The 16,365-nt window shown below is 49.6% G+C and overlaps 1 protein-coding gene across 1 annotated transcript in view; it reads left to right on the top strand.

Moving 5' to 3' along the window:
• Positions 1-6,216, top strand: part of TSHZ3 (teashirt zinc finger homeobox 3) — a 69,044-nt gene extending 62,828 nt beyond the window's left edge. The window contains exon 2 of the mRNA XM_029235256.1: positions 1,414-6,216. Coding sequence (XP_029091089.1) covers positions 1,414-4,616 — 3,203 coding nt within the window. The 3' untranslated portion in view covers positions 4,617-6,216. The remainder of the gene's footprint in view (positions 1-1,413) is intronic.
• Positions 6,217-16,365: the final 10,149 nt, after the last annotated feature.

Below are 16,365 nucleotides of genomic sequence, written 5' to 3'. Positions count from 1 at the left end.
TTATGGGAGTGAATTCCACAAACAAAGTTTCCTTTTCTTTCCTAGGAGCTTTTAATCAGCCATGCAGTTAGCACTGTGCCATTCCTGCTGCCTCACACACTCAGCCACTGGCCTTTAGAAGCAAACAGGTATTGAGGAGCTGACAAGAAATTACTTTTCACTCCTTTTCTGGCTTAACATTGTCACTCACCACAGGGCTGGCCATGCCTAATTTTCACGAGATCAACCCAACTTGGTTTACAGTGTCAGGCAAGCTCCAGTAAGGAAAAACCAAAGTCATTGAACACAAAAGAATGAAAAAAAAAAATATATCACTCAGTTCCATGAATGCAAGTGTTCTCCTGGCTTTGCATCTCTGGAGTGCGTCTTCCAGAACCCACGGCTGCTCAGCCCTGCTCAGAGCACCTCCACCTGCTCGGAAGTACAGGCTGGATTTACATCCCCAGTTACATTGCTTCCAGAAAGACAGGATCCCTGTTGGATGCCCATGAAGCTTATGCTGAGTAAATATTGACAAAGTAGTCTAAAGAGCAAACACTTTGACATTTGTAAGGTCCACTGGAAGGTCTTGTATATATTTATACAGCAGGAATGAGCACCGCATACCAATTTGCCTGAACTTGTTCTGACATAATTCTGCATGGATAGTGTGTGTGCCGGTTGCTGAGAACGGCTGAGTGTACACATGGGGGACACGGCCAGGGCTGGGTGGTGGCGGGTCAGAGTCTTCCTTCCCATCTAGAACAAACCAACACCTGTCCGAGCTTCTATAAGGAAACTTACTTTAAGCTTCGATAAGACCTACTTTTTCAGAAGGAAGAAAGAAAAAAGAAAGCCACAAAACCTTGTTTTTAATTTACTGCAATTGATGTACTTTCTTTTTACTTTGTAAAAATTGTATTGATGTTTTTGTGCTTTATATTTATTAAAGATTGAGCCTCAAAAATGTAATGAGTAAAAAATGCTTGCTTAATTTAAATTGTGAATCTGTCTGTTAAGAAATGCATTAGGGGTAGGAGAAGCATAAGACATATTAATTGACAGACAGGAACTGCTGTCTCTGAGGTTGATACAAGTAATTTATTACTTTAGAAATGAATGCCACCTCCAGAATGTGCTTCATTAATTTCAAATTTAGTTTTAATTTCAAGCTGTTGCCCCTTGAGAAGAATAAGGTGGCAAATTATGTTTGAAGAGCAGTTTTTTTTTTTTTTTTTGCTCCAAAGAAACACCACATTTTAACTATTTAATTTTACAAATAAATGTGCCTGTCTGCTTTGCTGCGTTTTCCCGAGAGCCGAGAAAATGTTCTAGGTAAGATCAACACTTACTAATGCTTTTCTCTCTTTCTTTCTCTCCTTCTCCCTGTGTCCCTTCTTTCTGTCCTACTTGTCCCACCTGTTATCACGGCAGCCTATGTTTCAGATGAGTTAAAGGCTGCCGCCCTGGTAGACGAAGATATAGACCCAGAGGAGAGCCTGGCAGATGGGGAGCCCTCGGCTAAGTACATGTGCCCAGAAAAGGAGCTCAGCAAGACCTGCCCCAGCTACCAGAACTCCCCAGCGGCTGAGTTTTCCAGCCACGAGATGGACAGTGAGTCCCACATCAGTGAGACTAGTGACCGGATGGCCGACTTTGAAAGTGGCTCCATCAAGAACGAAGAGGAGACCAAGGAGGTGGCGGTCCCACCGGAAGACTCGACCGTGTCGGACAGCCTGGAGCAGATGAAGGCCGTGTACAACAACTTCCTCTCCAACTCGTACTGGTCCAGCCTCACCCTCAACCTGCACCAGCCTTCCTCGGAGAAGAACAACGGGAGCTGCAGCAGCAGCAGCAGTAGCAGCAGCAGCTGCGGCAGCGGGAGCTTCGACTGGCACCAGAGCGCCATGGCCAAGACCCTGCAGCAGGTGTCACAGAGCCGCATGCTGCCCGAGCCCAGCCTGTTCAGCACCGTGCAGCTGTACCGGCAGAGCAGCAAGCTCTACGGCTCCATCTTCACGGGGGCCAGCAAGTTCCGCTGCAAGGACTGCAGCGCCGCCTACGACACCCTGGTGGAGTTGACGGTGCACATGAACGAGACGGGGCACTACCGCGACGACAACCACGAGACTGACAACAACAACCCCAAGCGCTGGTCCAAGCCCCGCAAACGCTCGCTGCTGGAAATGGAAGGGAAGGAGGACGCCCAGAAGGTGTTGAAGTGCATGTACTGCGGCCACTCGTTCGAGTCCCTCCAGGACTTGAGTGTCCACATGATCAAAACGAAACACTACCAAAAAGTGCCTCTGAAGGAACCTGTCACTCCCGTCGCAGCCAAAATCATCCCTGCCACTCGCAAGAAGGCCTCGCTGGAGCTGGAGCTCCCCAGCTCCCCGGACTCCACCGGCGGCACCCCCAAAGCTGCCATGGCGGACACGAACGACGTGCTTCAGAAGAACTCCAACCCATACATCACGCCAAATAACCGCTACGGCCACCAGAACGGGGCCAGCTACGCCTGGCACTTCGAGGCCCGCAAGTCCCAGATCCTCAAGTGCATGGAGTGTGGCAGCTCACATGACACGCTGCAGGAGCTCACGGCCCACATGATGGTGACTGGCCACTTCATCAAGGTCACGAACTCGGCCATGAAGAAGGGGAAGCCCATCATGGAGACGCCTGTCACGCCCAGCATCACCACCCTGCTGGATGAGAAGGTGCAATCCGTGCCCCTGGCCGCCACCACCTTCACGTCCCCCTCCAACACGCCCGCCAGCGTCTCCCCAAAACTGAACGTGGAGGTCAAGAAGGAGGCCGACAAGGAGAAAGCGGTCGCCGACGAGAAGCCTAAGGAAAAGGAGAAGGCCTGTGAGGAGGAGAAGTACGACATCTCTTCCAAGTACCACTATTTGACTGAGAACGACTTAGAAGAGAGTCCCAAGGGGGGGCTCGATATCCTCAAGTCCCTAGAAAACACAGTGACGTCTGCCATCAATAAGGCCCAGAACGGCACCCCCAGCTGGGGGGGCTACCCCAGCATCCACGCCGCCTACCAGCTCCCCAACATGATGAAGCTGTCTCTGGGCTCCGCGGGGAAGAGCGCAGCCCTGAAGCCCATGTTTGGCAACAGTGACATCGTGTCCCCCACGAAGAACCAGACCCTGATCTCTCCGCCCAGCAGCCAGACCTCCCCCATGCCCAAGACAAACTTTCACGCCATGGAGGAGCTGGTGAAAAAGGTCACCGAGAAAGTTGCCAAAGTTGAGGAGAAAATGAAGGAGCCCGAGGGCAAGCTTTCTCCGCCCAAGCGGGCCACCCCGTCCCCGTGCAGCAGCGACATCAGCGAGCCCATCAGGATGGAGGCGTCCAGCGATGGGGGCTTCAAAAGCCAGGAGGACAGCCCCAGCCCCCAGCGGGACGGCTGCAAGGAAGGGAGCCCCCCAGCAGAGCCGGTGGAGAACGGCAAGGACCTGGTGAAGCCCCTGAGCAGCGGCCTGAGCAGCAGCACGGCCATCATCACCGACCACCCGCCAGAGCAGCCCTTCGTTAACCCTCTGAGCGCCCTCCAGTCGGTCATGAACATCCACCTGGGCAAGGCTGCCAAGCCCTCCCTGCCTGCCCTCGACCCCATGAGCATGCTCTTCAAGATGAGCAACAGCCTGGCCGAGAAGGCAGCGGTGGCCACCCCCCCACCCCTGCAGTCCAAGAAAGTGGACCACCTCGACCGCTATTTCTACCACGTCAGCAACGACCAACCCATAGACTTGACAAAAGGGAAGAGTGACAAAGGCTGCCCTTTGGGTTCAGTGCTTTTGTCACCCACGTCCACATCCCCAGCAACCTCCTCATCCACGGTGACAACGGCAAAGACGTCCGCCGTCGTACCGTTCATGTCCAACTCGCCGCTCCGCGAGAACGCCTTGTCAGATATATCCGATATGCTGAAGCACTTGACAGAGAGCCACACGTCAAAGTCATCCACCCCTTCCAGCATCTCCGAGAAGTCTGACATTGACGGGGCCACCCTGGAGGAGGCCGAGGAGGTGACGCCTGCGCAAAAGAGGAAGGGCCGCCAATCAAACTGGAACCCCCAGCACCTGCTGATCCTCCAGGCCCAGTTTGCCGCCAGCCTCCGGCAGACCTCAGAGGGCAAGTACATCATGTCGGACCTGAGCCCCCAGGAGCGCATGCACATCTCAAGGTTCACCGGGCTCTCCATGACCACCATCAGCCACTGGCTGGCCAACGTGAAGTACCAGCTGCGAAGGACAGGTGGAACAAAGTTCCTCAAAAACTTGGACACTGGCCACCCCGTGTTCTTTTGTAATGACTGCGCGTCACAAATCAGGACTCCCTCCACGTACATCAGCCATCTCGAGTCACACCTGGGCTTCCGGCTACGGGATTTGTCCAAACTGTCCACCGAACAGATTAACAATCAGATAGCACAAACCAAGTCACCGTCGGAAAAATTGGTGACGTCCTCCCCCGAGGAGGACCTGGGGACCTCCTACCAGTGCAAACTTTGCAATCGGACCTTTGCGAGCAAGCATGCGGTTAAACTTCACCTCAGCAAAACACACGGGAAATCCCCAGAGGACCACCTTCTGTATGTTTCCGAGTTAGAGAAGCAGTAGCGTTTGCTTTTGATGAAAACGACTGTGATTTGCTTTGAGGGAAACTGTTGCAGGCACCTTAAGGCCCCTCTGTCTTGTTCTAGGCACATGTTCTTATTTTAACTGCAGAGAATCACTCTGGGCTGGACTGTTTTGTATAACTGTACAGTGTTTAATAGAGGTGCATACTCAGCTGTTGTCACTGGTAAAATATGAAGGTTAAAACGCAGTGGTAAGTGTTTGGAACTTTGTGTAAATGGGATTTAGTTGTGAGCATCCCCCGATGCTTCAAGCTGCATGCATTAACAGACAGTTTAATTAAGCATTTATGACGAAACCGGCCCCATTTTTCCACGCGGCCGAGTGTGCTGGCATTTTTCACCCTTTCATCTTTAGCCCTCTGAGTACTTTGAAGCACTTTTGCATTAATTTGGTTAAAAAATAAAAGAAAATAATAATAATGTATGAAGCTCTGTTTTTTAAATTCCTTACCAGCTTAGTTATAATTAATAATATGAACCTCCATTTATGCAGGTCTGCAGGGGTATAACACGCCTTGAAATTTAAAAGAATATTATTTTCACATTGAAACATAGATGTATATATTGTATAGATTTCAGACTCTCTTATGAAAAATGTGATTGTGGGTAAATGACCTTTTTTCCTGCATTTATAGCAACAGTGTTTTATGTACCTGCTATGCTCTGGGCATAAGCCATGCCTATGTATAGTGTATATTTCTTTTTCTTTTTTTTTTTTTAAGGTCTATGGGTTTTGTTTTTTTACATGCAAACATTGTAAAGTATACAGAAGATACCACAGATAACATTTATAAAGTATACAGAAACATTATCTGAAAGCAAAGTATGATTGTTTGTTTTGCTATACAGTACATCTATATTGATAGAGGTTCACGTTTAAATTATACATATTTATTAGCATCATATTATCATTTGTTTTGAGCAGTCTGAATAAACGAGGCCAGGAAATCCATCCATGGCAGGCATCATAACTATTTTGCACATGATTTTTAAAGGTATTTATTAGAAATCAAAAAAAAAAAAAACGCTCAAAATAAACTCAGTGCTCAAAGGGGTAAGTCTATTTCAAAAGAAAAAAAAAAAGAACAAAAAAAGAGAGAGAGAGAACTTGTACTGTATTTCCTAAACATTGATAAAGCCTTTAAAATGTTTGTACTGTAATACTTTGCTTAAAAGTCACGAGGCATTCTGTGATACAACCTCTTTTACTTATTTATAAGCCCTCTTGGTTGCTATTCCATATTGTAGGATGCCTTTTTTATTTCAATTGGTAACTTTCTGTTTTGTTCTTCCTAATTATTCTCCCAAGATCCCACACTGCAGCTTTATCTTTAGGCTTATGAAAGGTAACCCGTGGTTACCGGCTCTCCAAGTGATTCTGTTCTTCTCCATTTTTGGCAGTTAATTTGCAGAAGTAACTGACAGCTGACACCATATGAGAACCTATGTATAAAATATTGGCATGTAAACAGCACAGACACTCTGTGCCCTGTTTTGTTGTTGACAATGAACCACCATTATGTGACTCTTCATATAACCCTCTTTTCTACGGCAGCATTAAAATTGTCTTTTTGCTATAATTTTGTGTTGCGTTCACAATTATGTCTGAAATGTGCTACGACTAACGAGCACATTAAAATTAAATTGTATGCGATCTGTTTATGACTGAGTTGGTTGCTGTGTCTGCCAGGTGCTGGCAGTCGGAAACCGCCCGTAAATCAGGGGAGTTTTAGTGAACCTTGGGTTCGGAGAGCAGCAAACATTCACTTAGAGGCGGCGTGGACAGAATTTTCCCCAAGAATAAAAATGGAAAAGAAAGGAAGATGTTCCCGTGAGGTTAGATTCTCGCTGGGAAGGCGATGCTATCAAACATCGGTAGTGGAGCTTCGGTCACACCTGGTGACCCGCGTCGGGGCCGGAGGTTGGTCTCCCATCTGCATTAGAGAAGTCGAAGCCAGGGCCCAGAGCCCTGCTCGAGGGAGATGGGAAGAAAGGTTTCTGGAAGACTCAGTGCAGGGCGGCTCCTTCCTGTTGATTCGGGATTTTCAAGGAGCCGAAAACAGAGCCCAGCTGGGCAGGTGGACCCTGGGGTCCACACTGTCTCTCTTGTGCTAAAGCAAGCCCAGATAACGAGGTGTAGGGGGGCGGGGAGCCTGAACCCATCCACGGGAGGGGTGGGGAGAGCATTTATGTGATAATCACAAGCTTTTATTAACCCTGGCAAATTATGCCAACAAAACGCTGGGAACATATCATGTAAAATTGTAAAATACCTTTATTACTATATTCAGACTACTCTTGCAGTTATGTGGAATCGTAGCTCCTAACCTAGAATTATACAAATGAGAGACGTATTACATCCATGTAATATATAAAACACCTCCACGTTAAAAAAATGTACGCTTTTATTAAAAATTTAAATTAAGCCCTTTCAGAGATGTTCGGCAACACGCCTACATTTTTTTCTGTTCATTCCCACCCCTTTGTGTCAAGATGAGGCCAAAATTTCTGTCTGCTCTACTTTCTCTCGGCAATCCATCTCTCTCCGGGTTTTTAGAGAGAACCTCACTAGAGTTTAAAACGGGTTTTTGGCAAGTAGGGAGGTGTGTGCTGGCTCTGCTCTCGCCTTGTAATGCAGGCACACTGTTGGGCTATGCCCTCGGGCGGTGCAGACGGGTCTTTCCCTTCCGGGTCACGGGCCTTGTCCCCTTCCCCATCTCTTCCAGGGTGGCCGCAGAAGTCCCTCCAAGAGCAGTTCTTCTCCCTGTCTGCCCTTACCTGGAAGGAGGCCTGGGACACCATACGTTTCCCTGGGGGGCCGGCTCCCCTTGGAAACGGCTCAGGGGACAGAGACACCCTCCCTCCCGTGCCTTCCCCATCTCCACATCCTGGAGCCCAGATTTCCACTCTTGAATTTTTCACAGGTTAAATATAGCATTGGTTTATTAGAATCCAAAGTCCTGCATCTAACAGATTAAACTGACAACACTTCCATCACCACCAGGGCCCATGTGGCTTGAAGGGAGATGGGATTTGTGCAAGTGATGCTGGAAACCCCGGCCCCCCCTTTACAGTTTGGGAGAAGAAACTGATGCCCTGCCCGTCTTCTCCTCACCCCACCCCCAGGGTTAGCTTTAGGACTTCAGTTTGGGTATAGAAGTGAGGATTTACCGCCAAGGCAGGTAGCAGATTCTATGACTCATTTGGTCCCCAGGGGCTCATAGCCAAGAAAGGACTGCTCATGTTAATGGGGCCCAGAAATTAATTTTACCTTTAGAGGAAACATAGTAACTCAGCAGTGGAGGACCTGAGTCATGACTGCAAACCTAACCTGGCATGATGGCAATCTCCCAACCATGCATCGTGGCAGGAGGCGGGGCTGGCTAGGGCCTCACTCCCACTTGGAAATGCAGGGCCATTTACTCTCAAGGTCATCAGACCCTCTCCTGGCTTGAGAGTGGGCCACTGTCCAAAAGAGCCCTCCATTCACGGCCCAGAATGTCCCCGATTTTCCTGAGATCAGTTGGGAAGATCTAAAGTTGTATTCCAAGGCCGATGCAGCTGTGCACTAGTTCGCCTACGGTTGATGTTAACAGAGAATGTGAGTGCAGGAAGGAATGGGTCATCCAAGTCAGGTCTTTAAACGAGTCCAGGGAGGAGGAGGGATGGTGCCAAGTGAGGGAGGTTTTAATCACAGGTGTGTAGGTGACCCCGACCTCACCCCACCCAAGCCCAGGCTTGTTGCAGTCCTACCGTATATCTTCCAGCCATCACATTTACGCAGTATCTTAAAATAACATTTGTGATAAATGTGCAATTTAACTAATTTATGGTGCTATGATGTGCTCAGGGCTACATGCAAGATGAAAATCTTAAATGGAGCTTGAACAGCTCACTTCACAACAAGAAATCAATATGCCACATCTTAGCTATTCGCTGCCGTCAACATTTAGCAAAAAATATCAGTGATGTATCTTTAAGTTTGAGGCAGCAAGAATTCTATAATTAACCAAAATCTTACATAGTTAAAGAGGGTGGGTTATGATGAAGACCCAGATCTCCCTGGCATCTTCGTTCTATTTTCATTCTGCAAAAAGGAAAAAAAATATTGATAACCACCAAAGAGCTGCTTCTCTGCCGGGTGCTAAGGAGAGCTTAGGTGGCAGTGGTTAGCCCAGGAAGGCCTCCCCAGCAGAGCTCAGGGCTGCGGTCTCTGCAGATCTGGAAGGATTCCTTCTCTCAAAATCAGACCACTCCAGCTCGGTGGACTTCACTGCCCCCAACCCCTGGCCCACCTATTGTTTCACAGACCTGGTGACTGACTACTAAAAGAGAAAAAAGGCCCTAGTACCTGCCAAGCTCTGGGAAGAGCTATACTCCATCTTGAGAGCAGAACACTGAAGTTAGAAGCCTGAAGGTAGTTGAAGGACATGAGCTGATGGGAAACGAGGCTCCATTGAACAAATCCTGTGTTGAAACTATTGTCTCCCGAGATTTCTAAGTCATCTAATAGAAAAAAAGGAAAAAAAAAAATCAAATGATTTTATTTTTTCAAATTCGTCTGTGCAGCTCTTTTGAAATCAGAAAATTGCAATCGCATTTTATTCTGTTGACTATTTAGCACAAAAATAATCCACTTGGTATTATGGGAAGCAATCATAAGAATGAAAGCACACAAACCCCAACACCACTCTTTAATAATAAATACTTTAAAATAATAGCTAGCATCCTTTTAGCTAATGGAAAAATTACCATTTTTGCTCCGCCAGATAGTTATTCTTTTGGTAAGAGAAACACTAACCTTTTTTCTCCCTAGGGATTTATTAGTAAGAACGTGTAATCTTTGGCAAAAGGAAACCTAAAAATGCACTTCCCCGGGGACCCGGTACCAGTCGATGCCTTTCAGCCCGCGGCTGACCTCAGAGATGCAGACAAGGTACTCGTGCTTGTGTTCCCACACGATTCCAGGGTATGCTGGCCTTTGCAAAATATGCTATAGTTAGCTTCAGAAACCATCTCACTCCTTTGGGGGAAGCCTCAGTTCTGTCTCTTAGCATAAAGCTTCTGAGAGGAAAAGCTCGTGCTGACAAACCCCACCTTCCCGTGTGTGCAATGTGGCAGCCTCGTCACTGCCGAGGCCTGGACTCCTGGTGTTCGTGCAGAAAGCAGGGAGCAAACAGGGTTTCGCTTCCAGGGAGGTGCGCGTTCTCCACACAGCCGTCGAGTTTCCCCAAGCCAGACGGAGATGCTGTTGGACGCACAGGCACCGTGTTTTGATCTCCAAGGATTTGACAGCAGGCTACCCCTAGGAAGATTGTAAAGGCAAGCAAACCTGGTATTGGGTGGGCTTTTGATGGTTCCAAAGGCATCCCGAAGCACTGCCGATTTGGGACCGTGTTCCCTGCTCAGCCAAAACAATGGATTTGCCAAATTGTTGTTCAGTGGCCTGACAGTCCCGGACAGCCTGATGGTGGCTTCGGCCATAGCTTTGGACATCGGGAGTGACTTAAAGTTAGTGGCTTCTTGAGGCTCAGCATTCAGGGGTCAGTGCACTACCCCCGGTCCAAAGAGCCAGGTGTTTTCAAAATTAAATTCTAATGATAAAAGATCAGAGGAACAGCTTTTCTACCACCTTTGTATAATGTCATGTACTAATATATTCTTAATAAATCATTCCTGATGATAATGACGATCAGCAAGGTGACCTCTTTCCAGAGATTAACATCCACAATTAGCTACTCAGGAATTAGAATACACTGTTATTTACTGTCTAACCCGAGCGGTCAAATATAGTAGCCATCAGCCACATGTGATTATTCACATTTAAATGAAATAAAATGAAAAGTTTCATTCCTCAGTCATACCAGCCGTACTTCAAACGCTCAGTAGCCACATGTGGCCAGTGGTTACTCTTTTGGACAGCACAGCCATGGAACATTCTCATCATCACAGGACGTTCAGTTGGACATGCCATTTTTTAAGAGCTTTTTCCTAATTAAGAGCTCATGCCTTAATGATGAAAGTGTGTTTTCAGTCCATGGGTATTTCTTAGAATCCTTATTTTCCCAATATGGGCTCAGGCAACATTCTCACGTGCTCATATCTCTGATCAAAGGCAAGGACGCACATAATTAACCTTGAGCATAAAATTATAAACAGAAGTGCAGGCATCAGTGTATGAAGTTGGTGATCATTCCCCCTGCTGTGAATATTATCTGGGCTGCAAACTCCAAAGCTCAGAGTGCTGATGGATGTGGCCGTGACCTTGCTTTGCCCTTAGCTGGCGGTGAATCAGGCAGTCCGTTGCTGCTCTCTTTGCCCAGGTGGACTTGAAGCCTTCCCTGGGACTGGGAGACTCAGATGTGGCTCTGAGACTGGCATGGCTCTTAGCTCCCACACGTGAGGCCTGAGTGTCCCATGCCCACCCAGGCCTGCGGACCACACCAGGCCTCTGTCTCCTCCACTGTAGCCCCAGGCAGCAGCAAGGGGTGGGGGTAGGGCCACATCCTGCTCTCTCTTTAAAAATTACAATATGTAAATAGGACTTGGGAAATGACTTTTTAAATTTGGAGGGTTAAGTTTGAAAAATTGTTGCATTTCAACATTTCACTTCCATTATTTTTTTTTTCCCACAGCAGGATTCCAGGACACATTTACGACTGTCATAATTGTGAGTTAGAGATCTCCCAGGCCAAGTGAAATGAAATTACGAGAAACTGAAATCTGTTTTAATTGGAGCATTTATGGAAAAAAGGAGTCAGGGTGGCTGCTTTTTCCTTTACGTGACTCTCCGGTTCACGGCCATACCTGTGTCCGGAAACTAGGGCTGGGGAAACTTGGGCCAAGACAGAGCGAGGAGGGAAGGAGAGAGAATGAGGTAGGTGTGTCAGGAAGGAGTCATTTTCTTAGCTTAAAAAAAAAAAAAAAATGGAGGTATAGTCGCCGGAGTTCCGCCTCAGTGACCATGAAACCGAGTCGGCAAAAGCTGAAGGACCCGGCTCCTGAAAGCCTCATCAGGGCTTGTCATCGCTCTAATGAATATCATTTAAATTGCTTTGTATATTGGTGGAGTTTGGATGTCGATTTAATTTGTGCATGTGTTTGAGTTCTTCTGCTTGGCTAGGCTAACAGAGAAGCAGCCGCTTAATGAAAACTGAGTTGGTGACAGTGTGATGCGCTCCAACCCAGTCAAATGGGTTTGAAGAGCTGCAGTGACAGGCCTCAGAAAGAAGCAGCTCTGGCTGGGGGACCAGAAAGTTTCCTGCAGCGCAGGGACCTTCCAGGCGGCGTGGCCAGCTTGCGTGGTCGTGCTAAGTTCACGCGTGCAGTCTCTTCACGGCTTGACCCATCCTCAGCCCAGTGGACTCCAGCTCCAGGCACAAGGGACTGTGCCTGTTGAATTGGGGTCCTGGGGAGTCTCCGCCCTCCCCCGTGGTTAAACAGCACGTTGATGGAACTGCTGGGATGGGCAATGGTAAGGGGAGACGCAGAACCGACTTCTCAAGCAAGGGAGGTGGCCCGAGGCCCCCAGCTGAGATGGTAAGAGGGCATCCTCATGTTGGGACACCCACAAAAGCAAAGGCCTTCTCCCACCCCGAGGTGTCATCCCATCTGTGTGTGCAGAAGCTCAGCTCTCTCAGGACGGTCACGTGCTCATTTTCTTCTTGCCTCTCCCCAGCCAGGCTGGGATTCCTACAGGGCTCATCTGTAGATGAGACCCAGCGGGGCGCCGTGGCCCGGCCCGCCCTGGCCCACAGTTGCTCTTAGGAAGGTCAGCCAGGCGTCTGTTTGCAGAAGTATTAAAAGCACAGGCTGAGTGTAAACCCATTCATCTGCTGAGCCTACACTAAATCCCCTACCTCCAAAAGGGCCATGGTTCTGGAAGGAGTTTGACACTTGGCCCTGGTGTTTCACTCAGAGACTGAGCCTTGGGTCTCGTGTGAGGCTCATGGGCTCCCCGACACCGCAGATTCCCCTGGGAGTAGTGAGTGAGCCAGGGGTGGGTCCGGGACCTGAGGGGCAGGGCAGGGTGGGGGCAAGGGAGCATATAAAAGGAACCCCCTTTCCTGCCTTCTCTGTGGTCCTCAAGGTCTGACCACTGAACTTCACACTGTTTTCCCCAACTTTGCATTACAGCTTTCTCAAATACTGTCAATATTCACGTTATCAACAAGGTAGCATAGAACCTGGAAAAATCACAAAGTAGAGTGTGTTTGGTGTACGGGCTACTTCCTCTGCTGGCTAGATCCCCCCCACCCACGCCCCTGCACGACTCTGTTTCGGGGGTAGAGAGGTAGGGGAAGGGGCTGGTGAGAATCTCTCAAGGCTGGAAAAGAGATGGGCCCATTCTCCTAAATTGAACTGAAGGCCAGAGAGGTGAGGTGTCCACCTGGTGGAAAGTCAGCCCCTCTCTTTCTGCCACCAAGAGCCAAGGGGGCAGGATGGAATGGGGCAAGGGAAGGGAGCGCTGAGAAGAAGATGGCGCGCCTTGGGCGTGGGCCTGGTGAAGGCTCTGAGAGCAGATGCAAGGCTGGGGCCAGACACCCAGAGGAGGATAGCTACAGGGAGACTTTGACACTATGGCCCATTTGGCAGCAGGGCTTGCCTTTCCTAAACATGGGGACCCATGGTTCGTCTTGAGAGAAGTTCTGAGGAGCTTCTGTGTGCCCAAGACATGGGGCGGGGGCCCTGGCGAGGTCTCCTGGGACCCCGTACAAGTCCCATCTCAGGGGGCTGGACCGTGAGACCAGAGTGCAGCCACGCCCACCCTGTGCCTGCACCCAGAAGGAAGAAATAACGCCTAAGACCCACCCTGAGCTGTCCTGGCCTTTAATGAGTTTGGAGTCAAGCTGGAGAAAGGAGACAAAGCAATTGTGACAAGTAAATGACAACGCCCAATTAAGAATGCGATTGGGCAGAAAACAAAGAGTGAGATTCCAAGGCTCTGGTCCCCGAAGCTCAAAGTGCACTGGCTGGGAGCCGATCTTTGAACTAGCTGGGCCTGGCTGGACCTTGAGGGATGGATAAGATCTGAGCTTGCAGGGAGGGGAGGGCCTCTCCTTGTGAGAAACCACAGGAAAGCTAGTTGCTCAGCTGCCTTCTGGCTGTGCCTTGAGATGGCGGGACCCATGGCAGAGCCTCTTGCATCCTGAGAAGCACCTCTGAATCCTCAGAAATGAAATATTGCTACGACCATTGCAGTGATAGATGTTTTTTTATTCTATTCCACCTGGAGGCCTTTCTAGGATTTTCTACTGTAGCTTCTTGACCATTTAGGGCTTCTGGCCCCTTTCTCAAAAGTCCGTACGCTTCCTTAATCCCAGGGGCCGTGGACCCTCCAAGGTCCACCACTCACAGGCCTTGGATGTGGGTCTCAGTTGGCACACACTACTTCCAACTGCCTTCCAGAACTTGTGCTTCGTGGGGTGCCCGTTCATTTCCAGCTTGGGGGTTCAGGGATGCTTGTCGAGATGCTGTCAGCAGGAATTGCCTCCAGATCTTAAGCACAGAAAGGAAATTTGGCTCACATAGCTGAAATCTGGGCATAGTGGCTTCGGCAACCTTGAGGGGAAAAGCTCTCCGTCACAACAGTGGGAACCCAGGACTGGGTCATTCCTGGACCAACGGCTGTGATTCTGATCAGCGGCGGGTCACAGTCTCACCTCAACCAGTTTTCAGGCCCGAATCACCAGGACTCTTTCTGCCCCAACATCAGGTTCAAGCTGTACACTTAGGGTTCCAGTTTGGGCTGCAGATGGCCCTGCTTATGGGTTGGAAGGTGTTCCTCTGTGCATCTTGAGTGATGTCTGGCCTCAGCTTTGCCAGTGTGGTGATAAGCCTCAGATTCCTCAAGGGATGGCTCCTCCTAATAACTTTGATCTCAATTTTCCATGGGGCAGAAGGATAAGCCTGATGAGAAACCAAGCTATGGGGTTCCCGTGGGCCCTCAGGAGCAGGCTCTCCTGATGGGGGATAGGTCTTCATCCTGGGGCCAGAATTGTACCAAGGTGGATATCACTGACCTCAGGAACCTCCTGGCCACTCTCTCCTTAAGGTACAACTGGAGGCCCATCACCCACACAAAGGCCACCTGTCCTTTTTGTTGACACTGCCTAGACCCTGAGACGGCTGCAGACCAGAATTTACTAGGAAGAGGAGCCTTCATCCATTGGCCTCTCTGGCACCTGAACTAACAGTGATTGCGTACCTGGCACAGGTGGCAAAATGTAGCCTGTGGATTGAATACGACCTGCAGATTGTTTGGTTTGGACCACACTTTAAAAAAACACTTTAACTCATTGCCAAATCTTGAAAATTGGGAGATTTCGTATCCATTTCTGGCATCTCTAGATGCCACATTCCTAGGTGACAGCAGGGGGCTGCCCGTCTTCGGGTGGGCACGGGCTCCCGTGTTGGCCCCATCCCTACGACTCCCTATCTGTCTTGTAGGTGAGGCTCCTTCAGAAGTGGAGCCTGAGATGAGGATTTGGTGCGGTCCTCCCTTTGACAGGTGACCCCAAAAAGTACAGACAGAAGTGGGGGGATAGGGGAGACAGACAGAGAAAAGAAGCCAACTGCAGATGCATTAAGAAGCATGTTGCCACTGGGGGCAATGGGGACTCCATCCCACTGGGAACCTCTGTAGGACTGTGCAGGAAAATCTCCAAGGGGTCCCCTCTGGAGGTCGGGCAGTTGGGGATCCAGAACTCCCATCCATTTCTGGCTGAGCACTGCTCCCTGTGCGTGGAAGAAGATGATCCTGCGGCCTTAGAGACCCAGGTGCCTGCAGTAGGAAGCCTTTAGCAGGTTCAATAACGGTGCAGGTGAAGGGACATGAGGGGACATGGCAGCACCTGCCATCCGGCTGCATTAAACCACCCACGTTTGCGTCTCATCCCTGCACTCCTGCAGGCATTTATTCAGGGCGGGCTCTTTGGTCCGGTGAGAGAGCTCCCAGCAACGGGGAGTGACTTGGCCAAGGTAACACTCCACGTCAGCCACAGAGCTGAGACTAGCACTCGGGTATCCCCCTGCCCCTCTGTGTTTCTACCACCCTGTGCATCTTATTCTGGGGAGACTACAGCCCTGGATGCCTCATTCATCCATTTTCCTTTATTTCCTTATTTAATTATTTATTTATGTGTTAATTACCCATCTAGTTCCAGAGGTAACGTAGGGCTTCTGTCTAGCTCATCAATTGTTTCATTTCTGGCTAGAAACAGTGAGATTGGTTGAGAGGGGTGGGAAGTACAGTGAGTAGGGGGACCCACAGGAACTGTGAGGCACAGAAACCTGGCATTTGGCTGTAGAGCCCCACTTCCATCCGTCTCCTGGCCCTGCACAAAAGGACAGAATGCAGGAAACAGCTCCATTCAAGATGTCCCTCCCGTAGGAAGTCCCATCCTTGGCACAGGGCACAGCTTGCCCTGACTGCCAGGGTGAACCCACCCCCTCCCCCGCACCACGGCCCCCAGCCGGGGAGGGAGGGCTCAGACAGAGCACCTGGCCTTCACGCTTTTCTTGGTTCCTCATGCTTGCTGCTGGGGATGGCGGTGGGCAGGGGGTAGCGAGCTTATAAATGCCAGGAGGGGAGGGCTTCTGTCACAGCTCCATGCAACTTTGCAAAGCTTCAGACATCCCTCATCTCGGCCTCAGCCTCAACCCCACCCCTGCCATTTCTTTGTGCGGGCGCAGATGTGTCTTCCTCTGTGCAAATGCCCTGTCATCAA

Source organism: Monodon monoceros, unplaced genomic scaffold, assembly GCF_005190385.1.
Source record: "Monodon monoceros isolate NGI ecotype Baffin Bay Population unplaced genomic scaffold, NGI_Narwhal_1 Super_Scaffold_10, whole genome shotgun sequence".
Classification (NCBI taxonomy): domain Eukaryota; kingdom Metazoa; phylum Chordata; class Mammalia; order Artiodactyla; family Monodontidae; genus Monodon; species Monodon monoceros.
The sequence above is the reverse complement of the archived record's forward strand: the minus strand, read 5'-3'. Positions and strand labels throughout refer to the sequence as shown.